A 26,762-nucleotide genomic window follows, 5' to 3' on the forward strand; every position below is an offset into this window, starting at 1 on the left:
GGCCTATCACAATCATTTAATATGGTAATTTAAAAACAATATATATATTGTATAATAAATATATTGTTTTTTTAAATGACAATATTAAATTATTTTAATTGCGCACACATTGATGACTGGGATGAATGCATGATCGGATTTGAGGAGCAGGACAAGACACCTTCTTTTTAACTGATGACTGATATAAGGGCATGCACGTGATAGGCCTATCTGGCTCATATTATTATGATGGTCATAATGCTTCTTGACAGTGTCATAAAGTATATATTTCTTAGTCTACGTAAAGTGACACAGGATGGTCATCATGCTTCATGAAATTGTCACAAAATGTTATTTAAAATATGCTGGGAAAAAATAACTGGAAAGTATTCATTATAACAACAACTAAGGATTTAAGAAATAAACTTTCAAACGAAAGGAAACTTCTTGGTCAGGGAAAAACTGATTTGAATAAATGTGGGTTTTGACACTCAAATGTAGGTGTCATAACCAGCCATAAAATAACACAATATATGTCACAACAGGTGTAAATAAATGGGTCATGACAGTGTTATGAGAGATATAGGGCAGACACTTCAGAACAAACGTACTTTAGATTTTTTGGGGGACTATCTGTTGTTCCACGTAGTGAATCTGTTATTCAATGCGTTTGTTTGGGCTAATAGCAGAATTTATCACATAATTTTATGTATATTATCCTTGGTATGACCATTTAAAAATATTCCATATTGCTTGGAAAATTTGCCTGAGCAGACAGTGTTGAAATAAGTGTTTTATGAGATAATGTGCAAGAATAGAAGGTGTCAACAAATGTTATAGTCATCATAAGAATGTTTTACTGTCATACAAAAGATCAGCTCCTCCCTTGACGGGGATCGTTCACTTAATGTTTTTTGGCTTTTTACCTAAACTCAAATAGGTTACATGTTAATTATGTTTAGGGGAAGGCACCTTTTGCCTGTTTTTGGAGTATTATCAAAGCCCAACATATTTGATTCAAGTCAGTGCAACTTTAGTTGTACCCTTAGGGGCAATAACTAGACACATTGCCCCTTAGGGCAAATACTGAAAACGTTGTCATCATGTGCTCTTCATCTGAGGATTTGTTTGATTGGGGTCCACCCCTAATGCATTAATTGGGTCAAATGTTAGAATGAGGAGATGATGATTAGTCTAATTGTGGGCACTATGTAGTGTGTTCCCCCACCCACCTGATTACAGCCAGATTAGTGGCTGCCACCTGTTTGGGACAGCCACTTTGTTGTCTCCTTTTACCTTTATTTAACTAGGCAAGTAAGTTAAGAACAATTTCTTATTTACAGTGACGGCCTAGGAACAGTGGGTTAACTGCCTTGTTCAGGGGCAGAACAACAGATTTTCACCTTGTCAGCTCGGGGATTCGATCTAGGAACCTTTCGGTTACTGACCCAATGCTCTAACCACGAGGCTATCTGCCACCCCACTTGACAATGTCCTTTTTACGTTCCAGATATCTCTGTTAAGTGTTTGATACTAATTGAAGAAATTTAGCCTACATCAAGCGATTTTTGATGTAGGCTACGACTATATTAACTTGATTTTACTTTAGGCCTATAGGTTGAGCATATCAATCTGCTCTATGAAAGAGAGAGGGTGTCTGCCCTCCGTGTAAGTAAATACAATAGCTGCTGTTTGTGGTCTTTATTCTGAGCGCATACATGTTTTTGCATGTAGTGCTGGGGTCTTTCACGAGGGAGGAGGAAGTGTAGGGGCATATAAGGCCTTGTCTGCTTATTGCGTTACCCAGCTCTCCGGCTTGATGACGGCTTGTTGGGGATGTGTTTGGACTTCCTGTTCACAGCTGAGCCTTAAATTCCAGGAAGTGTGGAGTTTGCTTTTTTCACTTTTTTCCTTTTTTTTTCTGGAGGGCCCCATCTTCCCTCCTCTGCTACCTGACACCTCTTTCCTTCATGCTGAAGGGGGACAAAGCCCGGGCCAGCAGAGACTCTGACACTTCCACTTGATCCTGTTTCAGCAGTCCTGCACTGTTAGCGATTTGGCAGTAATTATGGAAGGTCTTCCCCTGGCTCTCCAGGGCTGAACTTCCCCTGAAATAAATTACTTTCAGTAAATGTTGACCTTTCTCTGTGTTGAATCTTGTCAGGCAACTTGTTGACACATTTTGAATGGAAATATAGTCCACTGCCAAACAGCAGTCTATCTGACATCCCTTTTCTACTCTGCTAACTATGTCAGATCATGCTCCTGTTACTCTTTCCATACAGGTGTTTTCTTATATAACTTCAGTTTACGGTGGTAATCTCAGGCTTCCCTGAGGCAGATTTGTCTGCGTTTCAACTCAGTTCCTTCTTTAAGTTCCACATTTCCTGTGTTGTCCTGTCTGTCACTGATGGATCAGAAGATCACTGCAGGTGAATTACAGAAACCAACCACAACCATTTTGAGTTGATGTCAGTGTAAAAAGGTTTACAATTGGCAGCGGTGTGATCAATAGTCACCTTTGACCATCAGAGGTAAAGGTAAACAAAACAAATTAAGCAAATCAGCACAATAACAGCACACTCCTGCCTCAGTCATGTGCTCTTGCATTAACAACGAGACTAATTTCCTATTCCCACACACGATGACTCAATACTGTGTCAGTAATGTTTAACAATAGGGCACTCCAGTGCCCTTTTCACTTAATTTAACACCAGATCTACTGAACAAACGGCACATCTCAATACGTGGTCCAGGTATGTCATGACATAGCAAATGTGGGGGATGGTCCTTTCCTATTTTGTTCTCTATTGCTTCTCTATTGTTCCTCTAGCAAGTCTGATGACTTCACAACTTCCCATCAAACCTAGTCCTTGAATGCCTTGACTGGGAATACCTTGGCTCTTGGCTGGGGATTAGGAGTTTAACAGGATTACCCACCCTACCCCATCCACCCGTCCTGTCCTACCCCAGCATCCCCTCACTAGGCTGGGCCCTGGCCAGTCACTGTGCTTGCCTGGTGCCCCTGTTTAACCCTAAATTTGATTAACCCTCAGGCACTCACAGCCTGACTCCCCATCTTGTCTCAAGTCTACGAGAAAGAGCCCATGGTAACAGGGAATGACCGACTGGTCACTTGTGAGTACTTATCATTTGTGGGGACAGACTGTGATGAACACTTTCTAGTCGCCCACATCGGTGGGAACCTATTAATTCAAATCTCTTAGGGATCCCTAAGCACGAATCCCGCTCGAATCCCGTTAGCGAGATTGATTTGACAACATCCAGTGAAATTGTACTGCGCCAAATTCAAACTACAGAAATATCAATATTCAACCTTCACGTAAATATAAGTGTAATACATCAAAATAAAGCATAACTTCTTGTTAATCCAGCCGCTGTGTCAGATTTCAGAAAGGCTTTACGGCGAAAGCAAACCATGCGATTATCTGAGGACAGCGCCCCGCATACAAACACATAAATCATTTTTCAACCAGGCAGGTACGACACAAAAGTCAGAAATAGCCAAAAAATAAATGCCTTACCTTTGAAGATCTTCTTCTTTTTGCAATCTCAAATGTCTCAGTGACACAATGAATGGTTGTTTTGTTCAATAAATTCCTTCTTTATAGCCCCAAAATGCCCATTAATTTGGCGCATTTGATTCAGAAATACACCGGTTCCAACATGACTACTAAGTGTCTAATAAGTTACCTGTAAACTTGGTCCAAACATTTCAAACAATGTTCCTAATCCAACCTCAGGTATCCTAAAATGTAAATAAACAAATCAATTTAAGACGGAATAAACTGTTTCTAAACAACGTGAAGCCGCTCCAGTTCACGCGCAACAAAAGATTAAAGCCCTTCAGAGTGACACCTACAAAGAACAGCCCTACTTCTTCATTTCTCAAAAGAAATGCATTGAACAATTTCTAAAGACTGTTGACATTTAGTGGATGTCTAATAAAACCAGGTCTCCCATAGAAACCCATTGGAAAACACAGTAACATCAACGACAAAAAATCCCTGGATGGATTGTGCTCGGGGTTTCGCCTGCCAAATTAGTTCTGTTATACTCACAGACATTATTAACAGTTTTAGAAACTTCAGAGTGTTTTCTATCCAAATATACTAATTGTATGCATATATTAGCTTCGGGGCCTTAGTAGCAGGCAGTTTACTTTGGGCATGCTTTTTATCCGGATGTGAAAATACTGCCCCCTATCCCAGAAAGATTTTAAACATTCACTGCAAGGAAAGAAGAGTGCAATTTCAATTTTCTGGGGACAGTAGACTGATCTCGAGTGAACAAGGTCTTTGGATCGTCTCTTAACTGGAGAACTGGGCAGTACTACTCGGGTTGGTGTAGCCAATGAGTGTTCAGGATTCCGCTCTGGTTGGCTGGAGGTTGTCTGTCTCCAGTTGCTCCGAGGTTGAGACGCGGGGGCAGCGGACAGCGTTTAAAGATGCGGTCTCTCTCTTCACCCGCCCTCTATGTGCGGGACCTTACTAGGGACCTCAGTGTTGGGCTGAGTAGTGGGTAAGTGGGTCCGAATGTTGGGTTGAATTGCTACTTGCTTGTGCTAGTGATGGCTATTTAATAGTCTGATGGCCTTGATAGAGAAGCTGTTTTCAGTCTCTCGGTCCCAGCTTTGATGCACCTGTACTGACCTCGCCTTCTGGATGGAAGCGGGGTGAACAGGCAGTGGCTCGGGTGGTTGTTGTCCTTGATGATATTTTTTTCCTTCCTGTGACATCGTGTGTTGTAGGTGTCCTGGATGGCAGGTAGTTTGCCCCCGGTGATGTTTTGTGCAGACCGCACCACCCTCTGGAGAGCCCTGCGGATGTGGGCGGTGCTGTTGCCGTACCAGGCGGTGATACAGCCCGACAGGATGCTCTCGATTGTGCACCTGTAAAAGTTATAGTCTTGGAAGCGTGGAATCCGATTGGTCAGACCAGCGTTGGATAGACCTAAGCATGGGCGCTTCCTGTTTTAGTTTCTGCCAATAGGAGGGGAGCAACAAGGTGGTCAGATTTGCCAAAAGGTATGCATCGCGGAAGTTGGAGTAGCAATGGTCGAGCGTGTTAGTCGTTCATGTACTGCAATCGATATGCTGATAGAATTTAGGTAGCCTTGTTCTCAATTTTTTTATTTTTAAATCCCATCTACAATAAACAAGAATAGATGCGAGTCAGGTGAAGAGAGACTCTAACTTAACTCAACCTTACTTTAGCTAAAGCCTCATAAGTGTGCATGAGATTTGTGGAACGGGCTGTTCGCAATCACACATACATGTACAGTACATTCGGAAAGTATTCAGACCCCTTGACTTTTTCCACATGTTGTTACCTTAGAGCCTTATTCTAAAATGGATAAAATCATTTTTTCCCCTCATCGATCTTCACACAATACCCCATAATGAAAAGCAAAATTAGGTTTTTAGAATTTTTTGCAAATCTATTAAAAATAAGAAACTTAAATATTACATTCGCACAAGTATTCAGACCCTTTACTCAGTATTTTGTTGACGCACATTTGGCAGTGATTACAGCCTTGAGTCTTATTGGGTATGACACTACAAGCTTGGCACAGCTGTATTTGGGGAGTTTATTCCATTCTCCTCTGCAGATTCTCTTAAGCTCTGTCAGGTTGGATGGGGAATGTTGCTGCACAGCTATTTTCAGGTCTCTCCAGAGATGTTCAATCGGGTTCAAGTGCAGGCTCTGGCTGGGCCACTCAAGGACATTCAGAGACTTGTCCCGAAGCCACTCCTGCGTTGTAATGGCTGTGTGCTTAGGGTCATTGTCCTGTTGGAAGGTGAACCTTCATCCCTGCCTGAGGTCCTGAGCGCTCTGGAGCAGGTTTTCATCAAGGATCTTGCTGTACTTTGCTCTGTTCATCTTTGCCTCTATCCTCACTAGTCTCCCAGTCCCTGCTGTTGAAAAACATCCCCACAGCATGATGCTGCCGCCACCATGCTTCGCCGTAGGGATGGTGCCAGGTTTCCTTCAGACATAACTCTTGGCATTCAGGCCAAAGAGTTCAATCTTGGTTTCATCAAATCAGAGAATCTTGTTTCTCATGGTCTGCGTCCTTTAAGTGCCTTTTGGCAAACTCTAAGCTGGCTGTCATGTGCCTTTTACTGAGGAGTGGCTTCTGTCTGGCCTTTAAAGCCTGATTGGTGGAGTGCTGCAGAGATGTTGGTTGATGAAGGAGATGAAGGTTTTCCATATCCACAGAGAAAGTCTGAAGCTCTGTCAGAGTGACCATTGGGTTCTTGGTCACCTCCCTGACCAAGGTCCTTCTTCCCTGATTGCTCAGTTTGGCCGTGCGGCCAGCTCTAGGAAAAGTCGTGGTGGTTCCAAACTTCTTCCATTTAAGAATGATGGAGGCCACTGCGTTCTTGGGGACCTTCAATGCTGTATACATTTTTGGTACCCTTCCCCAGATCTGTGCCTCAACAAAATCCTGTCTCGGAGCTCTACGGACAATTTTTCCGACCTCATGGCTTAGATTTTGCGCTGACAATGCACTGTCAACTGTGTATATAGACAGATGTGTGCCTTTCCAGATCATGTCCAATCAATTGAATTTCCCACAGGTGGACTCCAATCAAGTTGTAGAAACATCTCAAGGATGGTCAATGGAAACAGGATGCATCTGAGCTCAATTTTGAGTCTCATAGCAAAGGGTCTGAATACTTATGTAAATTAGGTATTTCTGGGTTTATTTTGTATAGATTTGCAAACATTTCTAAAAACCTGTTTTCGCTTTGTGATTATGGGGTATTGTGTGTTGATGGTTGATTGATGAAAAAAGATTGTAATACATTTTTCAATAAGGCTGCAACGTAACAGAATGTGGAAAAAGTCAAGGGGTCTGAATATTTTGTAGATATTGTAGATGCATAGAACCACAAACCATGAAGCCTGTAAATGATCAAACAAGGTGTACCAGCATTTAGCTGCATTTCCACCCCTGACAACATTCACACAGAATCCAGTTCCTCCTAAATTGGCTAAGTGCAGGAAAATACTTTTTTTTTAATAGGTTTGCTGTGTGTACCTGAAGGGCTATTATTCTCCTATTTTTCTCTTTCTCTCTTTTATACACACTCATTCTTGTTCCCTCTCTCCCTCAGGTTCTCCTTGAGCTCAGAGCTGCACAGCCTCTCCCTGGTGACAGTGATCGGCAGGGAGGAGGAGCACTTTGAGGACTTTGGGGAAAGCAACACCTCGGAGCTGCTGCTGGACACCACTGAGGAGGGGACAGATGGAGAGGGAGACTCGTCCCACCTCCAGACTCTGGACCAGAACAACTGCTCCTCCCTGCTACTCTCTCCCAGGTACAGACCACCCTTAAAGAACAGACCCAGTCAATGGCCCACACCAACTAAGCACTCCAAGTACGACTGTGACGTATAGGAATATGTAGGCTAGACTTAGTACCACTAATCAGTTGAAAACGGACATGTCGGATGAAGGTCACCCACAGTATCTGCCATATTGTTGCCAACGATAATATTATTTAATCCTAGGATATCACCTCTAAAGTCAAACACAGTTGTTAGTAGTCTTTGTCATTGGCTCCTGTCTGGGAACAGGGAAATTGTTGTCCTGCTGGATAGAGTAGCAGGGTAGATTTAATTAGCTACATTTTAACAGTCACAACCTCCCCCGGTGCTGTTATAACCAGACTGACTGGCTATATGTTTGGAAAGACTGGAGGTCAAACATGACAAGGACTCTCTGGAGACGTCCTTCCCATTCCACCCCTGCTGCCTCCTGTTCCTGAAGGGTGAGATAAAAGGGAACATGGGCAAAGTTCACTTACTCACACTCTCTCTCCCTGTTGCTGCTTACTCAGTGAAACTGAGGACAATGGATGGAAAAACGTGCTCCCTTCTCTCTGCCCTTCATTGCTCGCTCTGAGGTATCTGAAAGGACTAGGCAGGTGAAAGCAATATGGTGCAAACTTATTTATTTAAAAAAAAAAATGTTTGAAGGGCAGGCAGAGCTACTTCACACCATATACTTTCACACATCCAGTCCCCTTGAGTTTGCAAGGGCAAGTTATCAAGGGCAAACAGAGGCATGTTTCTGGAATGGAATTCAGACAAAATTGAAAGTTACAGGCTTTCCATATGCTGCCTAACAAAGCTGGGTTGACGCGGCCAATATGGATAAGTGTCTGTTTCACCTGACCACACCAGAACACTCACTCCCCTCTTTCCTTCATCTGACACGGTACTGCTCTGCCTGAACACTCCTGAGCACTTCCTCTCGTTTTTCTGCGGTCATTCCACCCCCTTCTCTTACGCTTTGTTTTCATCAGAGACGCTAAGCCGGATAATGCGTAATTCCCGTTTGCGTGATATTTTCCCAAGCTCTTAGCCAGCTAACTACCTAGATTTTCTCTCTCGGTCACAATATGTAAATAAGATGGCCTAAATGGCTTGGCTTTATTGATTCCTTCTGAGTTACAAGTAATACTAAACCTTTGTTCCCCTCCGTAATTCAACGTTACAACCATAACTTCCTTCCAACTAGAATTAATGGGCACTAAACGAGTTTGAATCAGTCCATTGTGATTTACAGTGTGTTGCAGGAGCATTGTGGTTAGTGCAGTGCTGTGATGCCAAGAGACGTACTACTGGTCAAAGCTGAAGTGTAAAATTGATCTGACCACTTTCACACAGATGTGTGTAAACGACACCTCTGTACACACAGGATGTTAACCACTCTCCTTGTCTTACAAGACAAACACACACACCTAGAGACGGTACACTGCTGCTTCACTGCCACTCTGTCTACAAACACACTGTTGCGTCACTACTACTGCAACACACACATACATAACCTACTGCAGCTGTTACTTCACATTAGTGTCCTTCACTATACCTTCCTAATATTGAGTTGCACACCCACCTTTTGCACTCAGAACAGCCTCAAAGTCGTCAGGGAATGGACTCTATTAGGTGTTGAACGCATTCCACAGGGATGCTGGCCCATGTTGACACCAATTCTTCCCACAGTTGTGTCAAGTTGGCTGGATGTTCTTTGGGTGGTGGACCATTCTTGATACACACAGGAAATTGTTGAGTGTGAAAAACCCAGCAGCGTTGCAGTTCTTGACACAAACCGGTGCGTCTGGCACCTACTACCATACCCGGTTCAAAGGCACTTAAATCTTTTGTCTTGCCCACTCACCCTCTGAATGGCACACATACACAATCCATGTCTCAAGGCTTAAAAATCTTTCTTTTAACCGGTCTTCTCTCCTTAAGCTACACTGATTTGAAGTGGATTTAACAAGTGACATCAATAAGGGATCATAACTTTCACCTGTATTCACCTGGTCAATCTATGTCAATGAAAGAGCAGGTGTTCTTAATGTTTTGTACACTCAGTGTATTAAAGTGAGCCCAATGACAAGACGAAACCTTGGATGCAACAACGCTTAGATGGAATCCAACTTTTCAGTAAAGTAAACCCCACAGCCCAATTTGTCTCACTTTTCACAAACTCTGATAATCCTGCGCTCTTGATCCCCAAAGCTTCCTCACTGTGCACCCCACTTTTCTGTCACTCACTCCCTCTCCTTTCCCCCCCCCTCTTCCTCTCCCCAGCACCCCAACTACTCTCCCTGCAAGCTTTCAGAGCTTCCTTAGGGAGGAGGCGCTGGACTTTTTCTGTAACCAATGTCACAAACAAATCTCTCGCCTGGAGGACCTCTCCACTCGCCTCAATTTCCTAGAGATGAATAGGTAACACTTCTCACCACCACGAAGGTTACCTGTCTGTCTGTGTGTGTGTGTGTGTGTGTGTGTGTGTGTGTTGCCGTGTTGACAAGGAAACACACATTACTTTAGTTGTCTGTGCATGTGCTGTCCTGTTATGTTCAATTGGTAAGATGCACACATGCGTGCTGTGTTTAATGTCAAATAGACAGACACATGCACAGATTATGATGGTGTTTTTGAATAGGTTCGTCACACATATCTCACTCACTCCACTCATCTTCACTCTTCAGTGCACGTTTGTGTGAGTTGTGGTGTTTGGCTTGACTCAGCTTGTTTTGGGGAGAACCTCTCACTCAAACTCAGGCTTGCTCATTGTATCTGTACTGTATTGTTATAATAGGATTCATAAGGTTAAAGGGCATAGTTGTTTTTAAACTGAGTTTGGTAGACTGTCATGCTTTTCTCTAGCTGTTGGTGCTATGTGGCCAACAGAAGGTTTGCACGGAGTTCCCATTGCTCATATCAGTGCATGACTTATACGTTTCATATATACATACTGTATCTCACATCCTGTCAAGCTCATGGAAAGAACTCCATCTGTGCAGTGAGTAATGTCAATTGCAATGGTTTGAACCTTTGTTTTATCAGGGAGTCACACAGACCAAGGTCTCTTACAGATGAGCCCTAAATTACAGAAAATACACACATCAAAATATAAATACAAAATGCAAGCTGAAAGAAAAACACAGTCGTTAAAAACACACTTTCGTCAGTAATAAAGTTCTCAATCAGCCTTCTGAATGAGCCACCAGAACCTCAAATTTAAGAAAGATTGTTCCACAAATAAGGTGCAAGAAAGATAAATCAGCTTTAAGTTAACTCAGTAGAGACCAAAGGAATTTCCACAGTTAGCCATCCCAGAGGCCGGGCGTGGTAACTCGTGTATCTAAAGTTTACTAATGATGTTAGGTATAGTGGGACTTTTTGTAAAAGGGCTTTATAAATGAACACATAGCAATGTATCAAGCTAAGTGACATCAAAGAGGGCCAACCAACTTTCTGGTTGCAGTGAATGCAGTGATGAGAACCAAAATGTTTGCCCGATTTACAGCGCAGTGTGCTATGATAAACTGCATCTAACGGCTGAAGTGTCAGCTGCGTTCATATAGATGATATCACCATAGTCTTGGACCAATACGAACGTCAACCGAATGATCTGCTTTCTACTATTTAGCGAGAGGTAGGACCTTTTTCTATAGAAAAATGCCATTTTTATTCTCAGCTTCTTAACTAACTCCGCAATATGCTTTTTAAACGACAGCTTTTCATCTATCCAAATGCCCAGTTATTTGTAAGCATGGACACGATCAATATGGACACCATCCAAAATACATATGCTTAAATCATCAGACTTATTTTTACGCACTCTAGAGAACAGTATATACTTAGTTATATCAGCATTCAGTACACATTTCAGGTCAATAAAGTTTTTTTTTTCTAATACAAGGAAGGCAGTCTGTAGTTCAGATAGAGCATGGTCAACCGTGGGGGCAATAGCACACACAACAGTATAATCGGCATACAAGTGCAGGTTACAATTTTTTACAGACAACTCGATATTGTTAATCTAAACAGTAAAAAGTACAGGACCATGAATCAACCTCTGAGGTACACCTTTCGTAATATCCAGAAAACCTGATTTAACACCATCAGTAGATATACATTTTTGGTATTTTATTAGGATCCCCACTAGCTGTTGCAAAAGCAGCAGCTAATGGGGATCTCTGTTAAGTCATTTTTTAACCAGTTACATGCAGCCTTGTCTAGGCCAATTTGAAGAAAGCCTCTGAATTAGCAGTGAGTGATCAACAGAATCGAAAGCCTTTGACATTTGTATTTATTATGGATCCCTTCCTGGGGTCTGACAAAATTAAGGCAGTTATACAATTTTAAAAACATTACAATACATTCATTACAGAGTTCACAACACACTAAATGTGTGCACTCAGGCCCATACTCCACTACCACATATCTACAACACAAAATCCATGTGTACGTGTGTGTATAGTGCTGCCCTCTTCATGTCAATGAAGAGGGCCGCACAATGTTGCCTTTTATCCGTACAGTTAACCACATTTATAACTAGGGAGGCAGCAGAGATAGTGCTATATGATCTGGTTTAAAACCCAACTGATGTACATTTAGAATATATTTCAAAGATAAGAAAGATCTTAGCTGAGAATGAATCAAGGATTCTAATATTTTAGCTTTGTAAGAAAGTTTAGAAATAGGCCAATAATTATTTAGGTCACAAGGGTCACCACCTTTGTGAAGGTGGAGTACATGGGCCTCCTTCCAAACCTTGGGGACAGCACCAGATATAATCGTCAGGTTAGAAATATGAGTTAATGACTCAGCAATCAGGGGGTCAGAGAGCTGCAGTAAAAATGGATCAAGCATATCAGATCCAGCTGATTTAAAAAAAAAATTTTTTTTACATCAATCTTAAGCAGGCATAAAGCAAATCACAGATAGTCAATTATTGAAATGAAAACAAAGATTCTCTAGAAGTTGACCGGTTAACCGTCGAGTCAGCTAAAAGTTGGCAGAGGGAAGAGCAGTCGATTGACTGAGCAGGGTCAACTACACTACCGTTTCTCTCAAATAAAAAGCCTGCCGAGATAAAATTAGGATTGGTGTATGGTTTATGTGATTGCTCTCATGTTCCATTTCATGTATTCCATTGCAACCTTACAAATAGACTTAATCATCTTGTGCCTGTTCAATGAGTGCTGATAAAAAATATATATTTTTGTGCCTGGGTTGTGTTCATTAGGCATATAACATAAGAAAATGGACTGTAACAGGGAGGGACTAGGCCTGCCTCACACGTGTCCAATAAGAAACACACATGTTCGTTTCCTGTTGCAACACATTTTAAAACAACTTCTGTTGAGTGCCCTAATGACCCCAATGACCCTGGTTGCGTGTGTGAGTACTCCGATGTGCATGTGAACATGTACCATACTTTAGGAGCCTATCCTCTCAGTATAACAACCTCTCTGCTTTTTGGAGCGAGGGATGAGGGGGTGGGGAGTAGGAAAGAGGGACACTAGGAGATGGACAGTGTCTCTTTCCTCTTATACTTTCTCTCTTCCTGACTGGTTTCCTGTCTGGTTTCCATTCAGCTCCAGCAAGAGGCTGTCCAGCAAGAAAGTAGCACGGTAGGTCAAAATGTATTTGTTGAATTAATTCTGTAGAATATTATTTTAAATTGAATGTGAAAATATGTTGTATTTTTGGGATAAACATAACAAGCTATAATGACTTATCTTGAAATTGTAGCTGGTGTGGATTAGCAAAAGCTGTCAGGGACATAACAGGGCTTTCTTTATGAAAACCATTTATCATATTTCCTCTCCGGTGTTCCAGACACCTCCGGAACAGCTCCGTGACGCTGGACAGCATGGGCGAACTGTCCCGGGACATACTGGATCTGGCCGACACCGACATCACTGAGAAGGTCAGAGTTCAACATCACAACACGGCATCATAACATTATACAGCATCATACAGAGTTTATCAACAGTATCAAACAGCAGTATACAGCACTGAATATTAATGTAAAGAAAGAGTTCAGCATCAAACAGTGCAATAGCACCATATTATACAGCACTGAACATCAAAGAAAATATCATTTAGTTCTCAATAACATCACTTAAATGCTACAAAAAAACATGTCAGTTCCACACACTGTTGTACCACATAACACCTTGTAAAGACTCGGAAGATTAGCTCCCCCCCCCTCCTATTAAACAAACAGCACTGCTCTGTTCTAACCCTCACCCCGTCCCTCTCCCAGGTGCTCCTGCTGGAGCGTCGTGCAGCAGAGCTGGAGAAGGACTCGGAGGCCAGCGGGGAGCAGCACACACGGCTCCGCCAGGAGAACCTGCAGCTGGTGCACCGGGCTAATGCCCTAGAGGAGCAGCTCAAGGAGCAGGAGCTCCACGCTGACGACCACTTCCACCAGGAGACCCGCCGCCACAAAGACGCCCTCTCCAAGCTGGAGCGGGAGAGGAGCCTGGAGCTGGAGAACCTGCAAGCTAGGTCAGTGGTATGGGGTGAGTGTGTGTCGGTTGTGTGTGTGCATGTGTGAGAACTACAATAAGTTGACTTATAGAAGCTAATAGGGTTGGTCTGTTTGTATGTCTGCAAGTGTATTGGGGACCTGGGGCAGGTGTTTATGTATATTTGCACTGTGTATGTGAGTATGGAGAGATGGGAATGAATTGGATGGATGACCCATAGGCCAGGTGCATGCAAGCAACTCAATATTTATATTTATTTATTCTTTGTTTTATTTCACCTTCATTTAACCAGGTAGGCAAGTTGAGAACAAGTTCTCATTTACAATTGCGACCTGGCCAAGATAAAGCAAAGCAGTTCGACACATACAACGACACAGAGTTGGATGGAGTAAATCATGGAGTAAAACAAACATACAGTCAATAATACAGTAGAAACTAAAAGTCTATATACGATGTGAGCAAATGAGGTGAGATAAGGGAGGTAAAGGCAAAAAAAAGGCCATATGGTGGCAAAGTAAATACAATATAGCAAGTAAAACACTGGAATGGTAGATTTGCAGTGGAAGAATGTGCAAAGTAGAAATAAAAAAGAATGGGGTGCAAAGGAGCAAAATAAATACAGTAGGGAAAGAGGTAGTTGTTTGGGCTAAATTATAGGTGGGCTATGTACAGGTGCAGTAATCTGTGAGCTGCTCTGACAGCTGGTGCTTAAAGCTAGTGCTGGAGATAAGTGTTTACAGTTTCAGAGATTTTTGTAGTTCGTTCCAGTCATTGGCAGCAGAGAACTGGAAGGAGAGACGGCCAAAGAAAAAATTGGTTTTGGGGGTGACCAGAGAGATGAACGAGATGACCGACGAGTATGAAGCGATATACAAATATAGCGAGGGTGGCCAGCACTTGTGCCTGTTGCATAGGCCTTTAGAGGCTGTGATTGTGAACAGTGCAATTGACTGTGTTTGTCAATTGCACTGTGGGACATCACTGCCTCCTACTGGTCTAGAGTACCACTGACCCTTGCAAATCCTTTGAGTTCAAAGCAGTAATCTTTTTGTAGAGTAGTCACATCAGTGTCACAGCAGCTTAGTTTTGTTGTGCTGTGTCTGCTCAGCTGTGAATGTCAGTGTATGGAACAGAATAGGAATTATTTGAATTTGTTGAATGAATCATTTTAATAGATTGATCCAAACACATTAAAATCAAATCAAATTGTATTTGTCACATGCACCGAATACAACAGGTGTAGTAGACTTTACGTGAAATGCTTAACCAACAATGCAGTTCAATAAATAGAGTTAAGAAAATATTGACTAAATAAACTAAAGTAAAAAATAAAATAAAAAAGTAACACAATAAATTACAATAATAAAGGCTATAAACAGGGGGTACCGGTACCGAGTCAATGTGCGGGGCTATAGGTTAGTCTAGGTAATTTGTACATGTAGGTAAGGGTAAAGTGACAGCGTGTAGCAGCAGTGTAAAAACAAAAGGGGGGGATCAATATAAATAGTCCGGGTGGCTAGTCTTATGGCTTGGGGGTAGAAGCTGTTAGGGAGCCATTTGGACCTAGACTTGGCGCTTTGGTACCGCTTTCCGTGCGGTAGCATAGAGAACAGTCTATGACTTGGGTGACTGGAGTCTTTGACAAGTTTTTGGGCCTTCCTCTGACACTGCCTAGTATGGCAGAAAGCTTGTCCTGGATAGCAGGAAGCTTGGCCCCAGTGATATACTGGTCCATACGCACTACCCTCTTTATCGCCTTGCGGTTGGATGCCAAGCAGTAACCACACCAGGCGATGATATAACCAGTCAGGATGCTCTCGATGGTGCAGGTGTAAAACTTTTTTAGGATCTGGGGACCCATGCCAAAACTTTTCAGTCTCCTGAGGGGGAAAAGGTGTTGTCGTGCCCTCTTCATGACTGTCTTGGTGTGTTTGGACCATAGTTTGTTGGTGATGTAGACATCAAGGAACTTGAAACTCTCGACCTGCTCCAGGTTGTACAACACTGCCAGGTCTCTCACCTCCTCCCTATAGACTGTCTCATCATTGTCGGTGATCAGGCCACGCAGCCCTGAGTGAACAGGGAGTACAGGAGGGGAATAAGAACGCATCCCTGAGGGGCCCCCGTGTTGACGATCAGCGTGGTAGGTGTGTTGTTGCCTACCCTTTCCACCTGGGGGAGGCCCGTCAGGAAGTCCAGGATCCAGTTGCAGAGAAACGTGTTTAGTTCTAGGGTCCTTAGCTTAGTAATGAGCTTTGAGGGCACTATGGTGTTGAATGCTGAGCTGTAGTCAATGAATAGCATTCTCACATAGGTGTTCCTTTTGTCCAAGTGGGAAAGGGCAGTGTGGACTGCGATTGAGATTGTGTCATCTGTGGATCTGTTGGGGTGGTATGCGAATGGAAGTGGGTCTAGGGTTTCTGGAATGTTGGTTTTGTGAGCCATGACCAGCTGTTTTAAGCACTTCATGGCTAACAATGTGAGTGCTACGGGGCAGAAGTCATTTAAGCAGGTTACCTTCACTTTCTTGGGCTCAGGGACTATGGTGGTCTGCTTGAAACATGTAGGTTTTACAGACTCGGGCAGGGAGAGGTTGAAAATGTCAGTGAAGACACTTGCCAGTTGGTCCTCGCATGCTCTGAGTACGCGTCCTGGTAAGCCATCTGGCCCCGCGGCCTTGTGAATGTTGACCTGTTTAAAGGTCTTGCTCACATTGGCTACGGAGAGCGTGATCACACAGTCGTCCGGAACAGCTGGTGCTCTCATGCATACTTCAGTGTTGTTTGCCTCAAAGAAATTATAAAAGGCATTTAGCTCATCTGGTAGGCTCGCAACACTGGGCAGCTCGTGGCTGGGTTTCCCTTTGTAGTCCGTAATAGTTTGCAAGCCCTGCCACATCCAACGAGCATCAGAGCCGGTGTAGTAGGACTCATTCTTAGTCCTGTATTGACACTTTGCCTGTTTGATGGTTTGTCGGAGGGCATAGCGGGATTTCTTGTTAGCGTCCAGATTAGTGTCCTGCTCCTTGAAAGCGGCAGCTCTAGCCTTTATCTCGGTGCGGATGTTGCCTGTAATCCATGGCTTCTGGTTGGGATATGTACAATACCAGTAAAAAGTTTGGACACACCTGCTCATTCAAGGGTTTTTATTTTTTACTATTTTCTACATTGTAGAATAGTAGTGAAGACATCAAAACTATGAAATTACACATATGGAATCATGTAGTAACCCAAAAAGTTTTAAAATCAAAATATATTTTAGATTCTTCAAAGTAGACACCCTTTGCCTTAATGACAGCTTTGGCATTCTCTCAACCAGCTTCATAAGGAATGCTTTTCAAACAGTCTTGAAGGAGTTCCCACATATGAGGAGCACTTGTTGTCTGCTTTTCCTTCACTCTGTGGTCCAACTCATCCCAAGCCATCTCAATTGGGTTGAAGCCCCGGGATAGTTGAGGCCAGGTCATCAGATGCTGCACTCCATCACTCTCCTTATTGGTCAAATAGCCCTTACACAGCCTGAAGGTGTGTTGGATCATTGTCCTGTTGAAAAACAAATGATAGTCCCACTAAGCGCAAACCAGATGGGATGGCGTATCGCTTGAGAATGCTGTGGTAACCATGCTGGTTAAGTGTTCCTTGAATTCTAAATAAATCACTGACAGTGTCACCAGCAAAGCACCCCACACCATCACACCTCCTCCTCCATGCTTCACAGTGGGAACCACACATGCAGAGATCATCCGTTCAACTACTCTGCAACTCACAAAGACACAGCCGTTGGAACCAAAAATCTCCAATTTGGACTCATCAGAACAAAGGACAGATTTTTACTGGTCTAATGTCCATTGCTCGTGTTTCTTGGCCCAAGCAAGTCTCTTCTTCTCGTTTGTGGAAGGGGGGTTGTATGGAGGGTTGTAATGGCATTGAAGCTCGTCTGGAGGGTTGTTAACACAGTGTCCAAAGAAGGGCCAGAAGTATACAGAATGGTGTCGTCTGCGTAGAGGTGGATCAGAGACTCATCAGCAGCAAGAGCGACGTCATTGATGTATACAGAGAAGAGAGTCGGCCCAAGAATTGAACCCTGTGGCACCCCCATAGAGACTGCCACAGGCCCGGACAACAGGCCCTCTGATTTGACACGCTGAACTCTATCAGAGAAGTAGTTGGTGAACCAGGCGAGGCAATCATTTGAGAAACCAAATAAAACCAGGCTATCGAGTCGTCTGCCGATGAGGATGTGGTGATTGACAGAGTCCAAAGCCTTGGCCAGATCAATGAATATGGCTGCACAGTATTGTTTCTTAACGATGGCGGTTAAGATATCGTTTAGGACCTTGAGCGTGGTTGAGGTGCACCCATGACCAGCTCTGAAACCAGATTGCATAGCGGAGAAGGTATGGTGGGATTCGAAATGGTCGATTCTGTTTGTTGACTTGTCTTTCGAAAACCTTAGAAATGCAGGGTAGGATAGATATAGGTCTGTAGCAGTAAGGGTCAAGAGTGTCCCCCCCTTTGAAGAGGGCGATGACTGCAGCTGCTTTCCAATCTTTGGGAATCCCAGACGACACGAAAGAGAGGTTGAACAGGCTAATAATAGGAGTTGCAAAAATTTCGGCAGATAATTTTAGAAAGAAAGGGTCCAGATTGTCTAGCCCGGCTGGTTTGTAGGGGTCCAGATTTTGCAGCTCTTTCAGAACATCATCTGACTGGATTTGGGAGAAGGAGAAATGGGGAAGGCTTGGGCGAGTTGCTGTGGGGGGTGCAGTGCTTTTGACCGGAGTAGGGGTAGCCAGGTGGAAAGCATGGCCAGCCGTAGAAAAATACGTATTGAAATTCTCAATTATAGTGGATTTATCGGTGGTGACAGCGGTTTCCTATCCTCAGTGCAGTGGGCAGCTGGGAGATGTTCTTATTCTCCATGGACTTTACAGTGTCCCAGAACTTTTTTGAGTTTGTGTTGCAGGAAGCAAATTTTTGCTTGAAAAAGCTAGTCTTGGCTTTTCTAACTGCCTGTGTATATTGGTTTCTAGCTTCCCTGAAAAGTTGCATATCACGGGGGCTGTTCGATGCTAATGCAGAATGCCATAGGATGTTTTTGTGTTGGTTAAGGGCAGTCAGGTCTGGAGAGAATCAAGGGCTATATCTGTTCCTGGCTCTACATTTCTTGAATGGGGCATGCTTATTTAAGATGGTGAGGAAGGCATTTAAAAAAAAAAAACAGGCATCCTCTACTGACAGGATGAGGTCAATATCCTTCCAGGATACCCCGTCCAGGTCGATTAGAAAGGCCTGCTCGCTGAAGTGTTCCAGGGAGCGTTTTACAGTGATGAGTGGAGGTCGTTTGACCGCTGACCCATTATGGATGCAGGCAATGAGGCAGTGATTGCTGAGATCTTGATTGAAAACTGCAGAGGTGTATTTAGAGGGCAAGTTGGTTAAAATGATATCTATGAGAGTGCCCGTGTTTACGGCTTTGGGGTGGTACCTGGTAGGTTCATTGATAATTTGTGTGAGATTGAGGGCATCAAGCTTCGATTGTAGGGTGGCTGGGGCGTTAAGCATGTTCCAGTTTAGGTCGCCTAGCAGCACGAGCTCTGAAGATAGATGGGGGGCAATCAGTTCACATATGGTGTCCAGAGCACAGCTGGGGGAAGAAGGTGGTCTATAGCAGGCAGCAATGGTGAGAGACTTGTTTTTAGAGAGGTGGATTTTTAAAAGTATAAGTTCAAATTGTTTGGGTGTAGACCTGGATAGTAGCACAGAGCTCTGCAGGCTATCTCTGCATTAGATTGCAACACCGCCCCCTTTGGCAGTTCTATCTTGTCTGAAAATGTTGTAGTTCGGGATTTCAGAATTTTTGGTGGTCTTCCTAAGCCAGGATTCAGACACGGCTAGAACATCCGGGTTGGCAGAGTGTGCTAAAGCAGTGAATAAAACAAGGAGGCTTCTAATGTTAACATGCATGAAACCAACTACAGTTTTAGCAAGTCGGTTAGGACATCTACTTTGCGTGTGACACAAGTAATTGTTTGTTTATAGACAGATTATTTCACTTAAAATTCACTATCACAATTCCAGTTGGTCAAAAGTTTACAGACACTAAGTTGACTGTGCCTTTAAACAGCTTGGAAAATTCCAGAAAATGATGTCATGGCTTTAGAAGCTTCTGATGGGCTAATTGACATAATTTGAATCATTTGGAGGTGTACCTGTTGATGTATTTCAAGGCCTACCTTCAAACGCAGTCTCTCTTTGCTTGACATCATGGGAAAATCAAAAGAAATCAGCCAAGACCTCAGAAAAGTAATTATAGCCCTCCACAAGTCTGGTTCAACCTTTGGAAATTGCTCCCAACGCCTGAAGGTAGCACGTTCATCTGTACAAACAATAGTATGCAAGTATAAACACCATGGGACCACGCAGCTGTCATACCGCTCAGGAAGGAGACGAGTTCTGTCTCCTAGAGATGAATGTACTTTGGTGAAAAAAATTGAATCAATCCCAGAACAACAGCAAAGGACCTTGTGAAGATGCTGGAGGAAACAGGTACAAAATTATCTATATCCACAGTAAAATGAGTCCTATATCGACATAACCTGAAAGACCGCTCAGCAAGGAAGAAGCCACTGCTCCAAAACCGCCATAAAAAAGCCAAACTACAGTTTGCTACTGTACAGTTTGCTACTACAAAGATCATACTTTTTGGAGAAATGTCCTCTGGTCTTATGAAACAAAAATAGAACTCTTCAGCCATAATGACCATCGTTATGTTTGGAGGAAAAAGGGGGAGGCTTGCAAGCCGAAGAACACCATCCCACCCGTGAAGTACGGGGGTGGCAGCATCATGTTATGTTGGTGCTTTGCTGCAGGAGGGACTTGTGCACTTCACAAAATAGATGGCATCATGAGGGAGGAATATTATGTGGATATATTGAAGCAACATCTCAAGACATCAGTCATGAAGTTAAACCTTGGTCGCAAATGGGTCTTCCAAATGAACAGTGACCCCCCAAGCATACTTCCAAAGTTGTGGCAAAATTGCTTACGGAAAACACAGTCAAGGTATTTGAGTGGCCATCACAAAGCCCTGACCTCAACCCTATAGAACATTTGTGGGCAGAACTGAAAAAGCGTGAGCGAGCAAGGAGGCCTACAAACCTGACTCAGTTACTCTAGCTCTGTCAGGAGGAATGGGACAAAATTCACCCAACTTATTGTGGGAAGCTTGTGGAACGTTTTACCCAAGTTAAACATTTTAAAGGCAATGCTACCAAGTACTAATTGAGCGTGTAAACTTCTAACCCACTGGGAATGTGATGAAATAAATAAAAGCTGAAATAAATGATTCACTCTACTATTATTATGACATTTCACATTCTTAAAATAAAGTTGTGATCCTAACTAACCTAAAACAGGGATATTTTACTAGGATTAAATGTCAGGAATTATGAAAAACTGAGTTTAAATGTATTTGGCTAAGGTGTATGTAAACTTCCGACTTCAAATGGATATAAGTTACACTACAGTTCAAAAGCTTGGGGTCACTTAGAAATGTCCTTGTTTTTGAAAGAAAAGCATATTTTTTGTCCATTAAAATAACATCAAATTGATCAGAAACACAGTGTAGACATTGTTGATGTTGTAAATGACTATTGCAGCTGGAAATGGCAGATTTTTCTTTTTTTAATGGAATATCTACATAGGCGTACAGAGGCCCATTATCAGCTACTATCACTCCTGTGTTCCAATGGCGCATTGTGTTAGCTAATCCAAGTTTATAATTTTAGAAAACCCTTTTGCAATTATGTTTGCACAGATAAAAACTGTTGTCCTGATTTAAAGAAGCAATAAAATTGGCCTTCTTTAGACTAATTGAGTATCTGGAGCATCAGCATTTGTGGGTTCGATTACAGGCTCAATATGGCCAGAAACAAATAACTTTCTTATGAAACTCGTCAGTCTATTCTTGTTCTGAGAAATGAAGGCTATTCCATGTGAGAAATTTCCTAGAAACTGAAGATCTCGTACAACGCTGTGTACTACTCCCTTCACAGAACAGCGCAAACGGACCCTAACCAGAATAGAAATACTGAGCAAGAGGACATGTACATTAGAGTGCTAGTTTGAGAAACAGACGCCGCACAAGTTCTCACCTGGTAGCTTCATTAAATAGTACCCACAAAACACCAGTCTCAACTTCAACAGTGAAGAGGCGACTCCGGGATGCTGGCCTTCTAGGCAGAGTTGCAAAGAAAAAGCCATATCTCAGACTGGCCAATAAAAATATAATATTAAGATGTTCAAAAGAACACAGACACTGGAAAGAGGAACTCTGCCTAGAAGGCCAGCAACATTTGTGCTGCTATTATTTCCAGAGGAGTGGAGAAAGTGAAATCTTTCAATACCACAAACCTAATTACTCATTTGAATGTGCATCACCCCCAGACGTTCGTCGTGTCACGACTTCCGCCGAAGTTGGCTCCCCTGCCTGTTCGGGCGGTGCTCGGCGGTCGTCGTCACCATCCTACTAGCCACTACCGATCCCTTTTTCGTTTGTCCGTTGGTTTTGTCTTATTAGTTTCACCTGTGTGTATTTTGGTTTAATTAGCTTCCCTATATGTAGTAGTTTGACCCGCCCTTGTTTTGTGCGGGATTGTCTTTTGTTACGTGTGTACATATTAGGTCTTGGTGTATTTTATTTTCTATACTGGACACCCTGTGGTTTTGGGATGTCTGGTATAGTGTCCTGCGCCCTGTATTGTATTGGGCTTATCAGTTTGGTGTGCAATAGTAAAGCACTTTACTCCGTTACTCACTCTCTGCGTCTGATTCCTGCACACACACCTAGTCCCGCGTGACAGAATCCCGCACCGCAACACGCATCGATGGAGGAAACCAGCGTTCATACCCACATTCTCCATAGGATTGGTTCGGGCCATGGACCAAATGATGGCGAGGATGGATCGATGGGAGAGGAGTGGCCTTCCCACCTTATCTCCAGCACCCCCTCCTCCAGCACCTCCTGTTCCTGCTACCGCATCTGGCTCCGGGGCTCTTCGGCTGACGCTACCATGGGAGTATGATGGAACGGCGGCGGGGTGCCGGGGTTTCCTTCTATAACTGGAACTGTACCTGGCTACCGTGCGTCCTGCTCCCTCCGGAGAGGAGAGCGTGAGCGCCCTCGTCTCCTGTTTGACTGGGCGAGCTCTCGAGTGGGCCAACGCAATGTGGAACGGTCCGGACTCGGCGAGGGATCATTACCCCGAACGGCTGTTCCACCTGCGTCAGGAGACGAAGAGTGCGCAGGACTTTGCCCTAGAGTTCAGGACCTTGGCCGCAGGAGCAGGGTGGAACGACAGGGCCCTGATAGATAATTTCCGATGCAGTCTCAGTGAGGACGTCCGCAGGGAGATAGCATGTCAGGACACCACCCTCCCACTGGATGAACTCATTGACCTGGCTATCCGTCTCGACAACCTGCTGGCTGCCCGCGGGCGTTCTGATCAGGTCCTGTCGTTTCCACTTCCCAGCCCTCCTGCCCCTATCCCTATGGTGTTAGGAGGGGCGGCATCGAGGGGGACCGGAGGAGGAGTGTCCTCCTGCACCAGTTGTGGCCGGCGAGGGCACACGGCCGACCGGTGCTGGAGGAACTCGTCTTGGAGTCGGGAGGGCAGGCTGAGCACTACTCGATCACCCCAGGTGAGTAAGCACCAGACTCACCCAGAGCTTCCTGTCGGTCATATGTATGTGTTAACTTCTTTCCCTGGGTTTCTTCCCTCTCTACAGCATAAGGCGCTAGTCGATTCAGGCGCAGCTGAGAATTTCATGGATCGTGGGCTCGCGTTAAGGCTAGGGATTCCCCTGGTGTCGTTAGACCTACCTTTCCCCGTGCACTCCTTAGATAGCCGACCATTAGGGTCAGGAGTAGTTAGGGAGGCTACGGTGCCGCTGGACATGGTAACGCAGGGGGGTCATAAGGAGCAGATTAGTCTGTTCCTTATAGATTCACCTGCGTTTCCAGTGGTGTTGGGCATTCCCTGGCTAACTCAGCACATCCCGGTGATTTCCTGGTGACTGGGGGCTCTTAAGGGGTGGTCAGAGAAGTGTTCAGGCAGGTGTATAGGAGTTGCCGTTGGTGCGACTACGGTGGAGAGTCCAGACCAGGTTTCCACCGTGCGCATTCCCTTTGAATATGCCGATTTGGCTATCGCCTTCAGTAAAAAGAGGGCGACCCAAATACCACCCCTTCGTCGAGAGACTGCGCGATAAACCTTCTGGAGAACGCTGCACTTCCTAGGAGTCACGTGTATCCATTGTCCCAGGAGGAGACAGTAGCGATGGAAACATGTGTTGCTGAATCGCTGGGACAGGGGTACATTCGGCCCTCCGCGTCACCCATCTCCTCGAGCTTCTTTTTTGTGAAGAAGGATGGAGGTCTGCGTCCGTGCATTGATTATAGAGGTCTAAATTCCATCATAGTGGGGTTTAGTTACCCACTACCTCTCATCGCTACGGCGGTGGAGTCATTTCACGGGGCACGCTTCTTCACAAAACTGGACCTGAGGAGTGCGTATAATCTGGTACGTATCCGGGGGGGTGATGAGTGGAAAACCGCATTTAGTACTACATCTGGTCATTATGAGTACCGCGTCATGCCATATGGGTTGAAGAATGCTCCAGCCGTCTTCCAATCCTTCGTAGATGAGATTCTCCGAGACCTGCTCGGGCAGGGAGTGGTAGTGTACATCGATGACATCTTGATCTATTCTGCCACACGTGCGGCACATGTGTCTCTGGTGCGTAAGGTACCTAGGTGACTGCTGGAGCATGACCTGTATTGCAGGGCGGAGAAATGTGAGTTTTTCAAACAGGCCGTTTCCTTCCTGGGTTATCGTATTTCCACCTCCGGGGTGGTCATGGAGGATGACCGCGTTACAGCCGTGCGTAATTGGCCAACTCCGACCACGGTGAAAGAAGTGCAGCGGTTTTTAGGGTTTGCCAATTACTACTGGAGGTTTATTCAGGGTTTTGGTCAGGTGGCTGCTCCCATCACCTCACTGCTGAAGGGAGGACCGGTGCGCTTGCGTTGGTCAGCAGAGGCGGGCAGAGCTTTCAGTCGTTTGAAGGAGCTGTGCACCAATGCGCCCATGTTGGCGCATCCGGACCACTCTTTAGCGTTCATAGTGGAGGTGGACGCGTCCGAGGCGGGGGTCGGGGCCGTGCTGTCCCAGCGCTCGGGCGTGCCACCCAAGCTCCGCCCTTGTGCCTTCTTTTCGAGGAAGCTCGGTCCGGCGGAGCGAAACTATGACGTGGGGGACCGGGAGTTGTTAGTTGTAGTCAAGGCTCTGAAGGTGTGGAGACATTGGCTTGAGGGGGCGAAACACCCTTTTCTCATCTGGACTGACCATCGTAATCTCGAGTATATCCGGGCAGCGAGGAGACTAAATCCACGTCAAGCTAGATGGGTCATGTTTTTCACCAGGTTTCAGTTTACCATCTCATACCGGACAGGCCGACGCACTGTCCCGCCTCTCTGATACCGAGGAGCAGTCCATTGTGCCGAGGGGGGTCCGGGATAAGCTGATCCAGTACGTGCCGATCCAGTACGTGCCGAGGGGGGTCCGGGATAAGCTGATCCGTTGGGCTCATACTCTCCCCTCCTTGGGTCATCCTGGCATCGAGAGGACAGTGCGGAGTCTTAGAGGGAGATACTGGTGGCCCACGTTGGCTAAGGACGTGAGATTTTATGCCTCCTCCTGCTCAGTGTGCGCTCAGAGCAAGGCTCCTCGGCACTTGCCTAGAGGGAAGTTACCACCCCTCCCCGTTCCACAACGGCCGTGGACACACTTATCGGTGGACTATCTTCCCGTCCCAGGGAAGTACTACAATCCTGGTCGTTGTGGATCGGTTTTCTAAGTCCTGTCGTCATCCCGTTGCCCGGTCTCCCTACAGCCCTGCAGACTGCGGAGGCCTTGTTTACCCATGTCTTCCGGCACTATGGGGTGCCTGAGGACATCGTTTCTGATCAGGGTCCCCAATTCACGTCCAGAGTATGGAGGGCGTTTATGGAGAGACTGGGGGTCTCGGTCAGCTTAACCTCAGGTTTTCACCCCAAGAGTAATGGGCAGGTGGAGCGCGTAAACCAGGATGTGGGCAGGTTTCTGCGGTCATATTGCCGGGACCGGCCTGGTGAGTGGGCAAGGTATGTTCCTTGGCCTGAGCTCGCTCAGAACTCCCTACGCCACTCCTCAACTAACTTGTCCCCTTTTGAGTGTGTGTTAGGTTACCAGCCGGTCCTGGCCCCATGGCGTCAGAGCCAGACTGAGGCTCCTGCGGTTGAGGAATGGGTACAGCGCTCCAAGGACACCTGGAAAGCCGTCCAGGATTCGCTAAGGTTAGCGGGAGAACAGCAGAAGAGGAGCGCTAACCAGCACCGCAGTGAGGCCCCCGTGTTTGCACCGAGGGACAGGGTCTGGCTCTCGACCCGAAACCTGCCCCTCCGCCTGCCCTGTCAGAAGCTGGGGCCGCAGTGTGTGGGGCTGTTCAAAGTCCTGAGGAGAATAAACGAGGTGTGTTACAGGTTACAACTTCCTAGGTATTACCGTATTAACCCCTCATTTCATGTGTCTCTCCTCAGGCCGGTGGTGGCTGGTCCCCTGCAAGAAGGTGAGGTGCCTGAGGTCCCTCCGCCCCCTCTGGACATCGAGGGGTCCCCGGCGTACACAGTCCGTGGCATTTTGGACTCGAGACGCCGGGTGAGGGGCCTACAGTACCTCGTGGACTGGGAGGGGTACGGTCCGGAGGAGAGATGCTGGGTTCCGGTGGGGGACATTTTGAACCCTTCTCTCTTGACAGATTTCCACCGCCTCTACCCGGATTGCCCGGCGCCTCGTCCTCCGGGTCGTCCTCGGGGCCGGTGGCGGCGCGCGGCAGGAGCCGCGCGTCAGG

General features: G+C 45.2%; 1 protein-coding gene across 2 annotated transcripts in view; it reads left to right on the forward strand.

Annotated features, from left to right (window-relative positions):
• The window catches only part of LOC112224166 (rab11 family-interacting protein 3), a 90,712-nt gene that overhangs the window by 49,999 nt on the left and 13,951 nt on the right, over positions 1-26,762 (forward strand). Inside the window, exons 5-9 of one of the 2 annotated variants that reach the window (XM_024387527.2) lie at positions 7,124-7,327; positions 9,611-9,748; positions 12,913-12,948; positions 13,157-13,247; positions 13,587-13,831. In XM_024387527.2, the coding sequence (XP_024243295.1) occupies positions 7,124-7,327; positions 9,611-9,748; positions 12,913-12,948; positions 13,157-13,247; positions 13,587-13,831 (714 nt within the window). The remainder of the gene's footprint in view (positions 1-7,123; positions 7,328-9,610; positions 9,749-12,912; positions 12,949-13,156; positions 13,248-13,586; positions 13,832-26,762) is intronic. The other variant, XM_024387528.2, reaches the window with a different exon arrangement.

This window comes from Oncorhynchus tshawytscha, linkage group LG25, assembly GCF_018296145.1.
Source record: "Oncorhynchus tshawytscha isolate Ot180627B linkage group LG25, Otsh_v2.0, whole genome shotgun sequence".
Taxonomy (NCBI): domain Eukaryota; kingdom Metazoa; phylum Chordata; class Actinopteri; order Salmoniformes; family Salmonidae; genus Oncorhynchus; species Oncorhynchus tshawytscha.